The sequence below is a fragment of the Clarias gariepinus genome, chromosome 1 (assembly GCF_024256425.1).
Source record: "Clarias gariepinus isolate MV-2021 ecotype Netherlands chromosome 1, CGAR_prim_01v2, whole genome shotgun sequence".
Lineage (NCBI taxonomy): Eukaryota > Metazoa > Chordata > Actinopteri > Siluriformes > Clariidae > Clarias > Clarias gariepinus.
In genome coordinates this window covers 48,226,540-48,230,369 of record NC_071100.1, presented here as the reverse complement: position 1 = coordinate 48,230,369, position 3,830 = coordinate 48,226,540, and the positions used below count along the sequence as shown (strand labels likewise).

At 33.8% G+C, this 3,830-nt stretch overlaps 1 protein-coding gene across 1 annotated transcript; it reads right to left on the bottom strand.

The window, feature by feature from the left end:
- Window positions 1-1,626: 1,626 nt before the first annotated feature.
- LOC128528679 (cerebellin-1-like) lies at window positions 1,627-3,197 on the bottom strand. Its single transcript, XM_053501708.1, has 4 exons — window positions 2,892-3,197; window positions 2,467-2,508; window positions 2,255-2,389; window positions 1,627-2,164 (listed from the first exon to the last, which is right to left on the bottom strand). The coding sequence occupies exons 1-4, from the start codon at window positions 3,082-3,084 to the stop codon at window positions 1,887-1,889; spliced, it is 648 nt and encodes a 215-aa protein (XP_053357683.1). The 5' UTR covers window positions 3,085-3,197; the 3' UTR covers window positions 1,627-1,886.
- Between the last annotated feature and the right edge of the window lie 633 nt (window positions 3,198-3,830).

Below are 3,830 nucleotides of genomic sequence, written 5' to 3'. Positions count from 1 at the left end.
ATGTTAAAAAACGGCTAGTGGCATCCACTTTTTTATCTGTGCTGGACTATTGTGATATATTATATGCATTCATCTGCTCAATGCCTTCATATGATTGACGCAGCCTATCATGCATCGCTGAAATTTATTACTAATTGTAAAGCACGCAGCCACCACTGTGAGTTGTACTCTCGTGTAGGGTGGTCTGCTTTGGCCACACGGAGGCTCTGTCATTGGTACACATTTATATATAAGGCTATTCTTGGTGTGCTTCCATCTTATTTATGTTCACTTCTTATGAAAAAAAGCACTGGTCATTACTCTCTCCGATCTCAGGCTGTTGTCTTGCTTTCTGTTCCACATATTAGTACTGAGTTGGGTAAAAGGGCCTTTGTTTATTTTGCACCCTTTACATGGAATTTGCTGCAGAACAATTTAAAACTTAGTAAATTGATTCCTTTGAGTGTTTTTAAGTTAAAAATAAGATGTTTTGAGTTGGACTCCCTCATATGTCAAGTTTTTGATTGAGATTTCATTGTAAGTGCAATTTTTTTTTGGTATGTATGTATTGTGATGTAATTTAGCTGCCTATATTGGCCAGGTCTACCTTGCAAAAAAAAATTATTTAATCATAATGGGCTTTTATCCTGGTTAAATAAAGGATAAATAAAAAAAATTAATAAAATAAAATACTGTAGCGTTCATTATTGACAGTTTATTGATTGCTATATTACTTGCAGCTACATTATTATACAATTATTTATACATATACATACACACACCTACATAGTATACAGTATACAGTCTTATATATGTATAATTTACTGTATATCATCTCTGCGGATTTTACTAGTAAGACTACATGTGAACGACCCTTAATTTAAACCAGTTGAAGTGCCAAATAAGAAAATGACACGCCTCAAAACGAGGCTTCATTTAGAAACGCCTCTTTTGTCTCACACAAGCTTCAGAGCTTTAGAACAGTTCTAGTTCATGTTTTGTTTTACTTGGTCATAGCTTCATGTTTAGTCCTTGTTTAATGTTTGTGACATAGATGCTATAAAGTGTTCCTGCTTTTTTAGACAACATTTAGCGTAACTGCTAACTGATAACTATAATGTACTGTTTGTTTTGATAATAATAAAAGCTCACTAAAAGTAAACTTTGATAAATACTAGTTTACTGACAAGGTGAAAAGGCCGATTACACAAACATCATTTTCCATCAGTCCACCCGAGGACAATAACCTTCCTGAACGCAAACTCATGCGCTGTGTGTAATATACCCTGAACAAGCAGTATCTTAAAATAATCAATAAATTATTAAGTCTTTGTAAGAAGTATAAGATACTGTATGTGCCAATACATACAGCAATATGAATTTTTTTATAATCTCGTATATATTTTCTTTGTGTGTGTGTATCCTTTCCATTTACTTTTCAACTTCAGTAAGATATAATCAAATATAACAATTAATATGTATATTAGTAATAATAAATAATTATAAATAATTATATATATATAATTATTATTATTATTATTATTATTATTATTAATTTACATTCAGACTGAAGCTAATTTTTTCCAGAAAATATATTTTCTGAAAATACATTAAATTTACGTAGGACTGCTGAATGAAAAACAGCAGTCCTATGGACCAAAAAAAGAAAAACAAAATATTTCAATGCCATTAATTACAGATCAAAACAAATAAGAATAATAATTTTAAAGCCTAATTGATCAAAGCTGTTGAACAAATTTGTTAGGTCAAATACTTTCTTTTATGTAGAAAATGTTGCTATGATTAATATAAAAATATGTAAAAAAAAAATTTTTTAAAGGTTTATGTAAAAAAATATGAAACTAATTCTTGCAACAAACTCCACAAGTTAACTGTGGGCCACTTTTTCAAAGGGGGAAAAGTAAAAAACCCCCAAATGTGGTGAAGCTCCCTGGACTGTCATAAACCCAGGTGTCTGCCAGCAGCTTTGTGAACATTTGGTCTCCTTTTTCTAGAGTTAGAACGATCCCATTGCTGCCGTTGCCGTTACTGACTGGTTTCCAGGCATATGCAGAACACTTATGTTCTCCGTTTTTATACAGATTGACAGCTGATGTGGTGCCACTAAAACTGAAAGCATGAATACGGAAAAAATAAACTCCTTTCACTGGTGCGGTGAAGATCCCTGGAAACATGCAAGAAATACATGTACAGTATGCATCAGTAAGGAATACTAAAAGATATTAATATAACCTGATAATTATCAGATATTTACCCGTGTTTGAGTCGTAGCCATTTCCAGCGTTGGTGATGACTTTTTTGTAGATTAATGGAGTCTCTACAGATTTATAGGGGCCGGTGTGTCCCTCCCCTGAAGCTAACAGTGACGCTGAAAAGGCCACCTTCCTGACTGTAACAACAGAACAGATGTGTTTAAACAAAGTCTTTATTGCAACTGAGAAACTTTTAACATCATGATGTTCTTACCTTCGTTTTCATTCTGAAGAATTTGTAGCGCTGCTTTCAGAGCTGTTAAAAATCAACATCAAATATATTTGTATTTATTTATTATATGATTAAACCAGATATAGCACACAGATACTATAAGCAAATATGCAGTAATCTTTCTGTTATTATTACAATATACACAGTAAAAATGAAACAGAATTTTCAGGAGCATTTGCAAACCAATCAAGCACCATGATGAAACTGGCTCTTATGAAGACCTTCCCAGGAAAGCAAGACCAAAACCGACCTCTGCAATGAGGTTACTAGCCTCATAAATCAACAATTAATAAACAGCACCTCTGATCAAAGCCAATTAGAAAGAATGTCAAAACTTTTGACTGATAGTATATATAAAATGAGTTAAAGATCATTTGTTAAAGGATTTACTTATTTGTTTTTGGTACCTTCATTTTCACTTTTCAGCTCAGTCACCGAGTTGTTTTGGCTCTGCATCATGTCTTCTGTCGTTTTCAGTCTTTCTTCCAAGTCTTTTATTTTTTTAATTTCACTAATTATGTTTACGCTAGGTGCAATGAAATCCTGCGCTTGAACGCAGCAGACAAAAAGCAGCAAAACTATCTGAGAGCTAACTGACATGTTGGATTTAGGAGTGTTTAACGCAGCTGTAGCTCCTGTAGATCGGCTGTAGGATCGAGGTTAGGACAGGAGTGATCACGGCTTACTTTAATAGCTGACGCTTTACATTTGCTCCTATGGGGTTTTTGTTGCGTGAATCTCTGGCTTGTAAAGCAATTAAGAACTTTAGCCCTTTTGATCTTTGGTACTTTCTAAAGTAAAGAGCCAGGGGTGAGTGGGTAGTCTCTTTTATTTGCATTTGACTTTTTTCTGGGTTCAGGGACTTTTTTTTATCAGATTGATCGTGTTAGACTCAGTGATTCGACTGTATCTCTATGAAAGGTGAAAATCTAATGTGCACCTGGAGAAAATGGTATTATGTGACTCACCTTTTTAACCACGTACAGCCTGCATCTGTAAAGGCACACAACTAATGTATCCAGCAAGATATATAGAATTCAGAGCTAAAGTGGGACTCGATTTCCTACAACACATGACTACAAGTACAATTCGGTACAATCACCTGCACTTTCATTACTACATTGCTTTTAGTTTCATTATACTTTAATTACAACAATTAGTAGTAAAGAGTCTAAGACTGTTGTTTGTTTGATACTTTTGATTTCTGCTTTTACCACATTGCTCCGTATTCAAATAAATAATACTGCAGATGTCAGGAGGTTGCCATTAGTGTTCACTGCAAATAATTCATTTTACACCTACTAACCTTTCATCGTCTCCATTGATAAAATAATCAAGACGTCATC

What these genes read in the sequence shown, in the direction of transcription:
- LOC128528679 (XM_053501708.1), bottom strand. Translation starts at nt 3,084, where the DNA reads ATGTCAGTTAGCTCTCAGATAGTTTTGCTGCTTTTTGTCTGCTGCGTT. An exon ending in GCTGAAAAGTGAAAATGAAG is followed by an intron (nt 2,509 to 2,891) that starts GTACCAAAAACA and finishes GATTTTTAACAG; the next exon opens with CTCTGAAAGCAGCGCTACAA. An exon ending in TCTTCAGAATGAAAACGAAG is followed by an intron (nt 2,390 to 2,466) that starts GTAAGAACATCA and finishes CTGTTGTTACAG; the next exon opens with TCAGGAAGGTGGCCTTTTCA.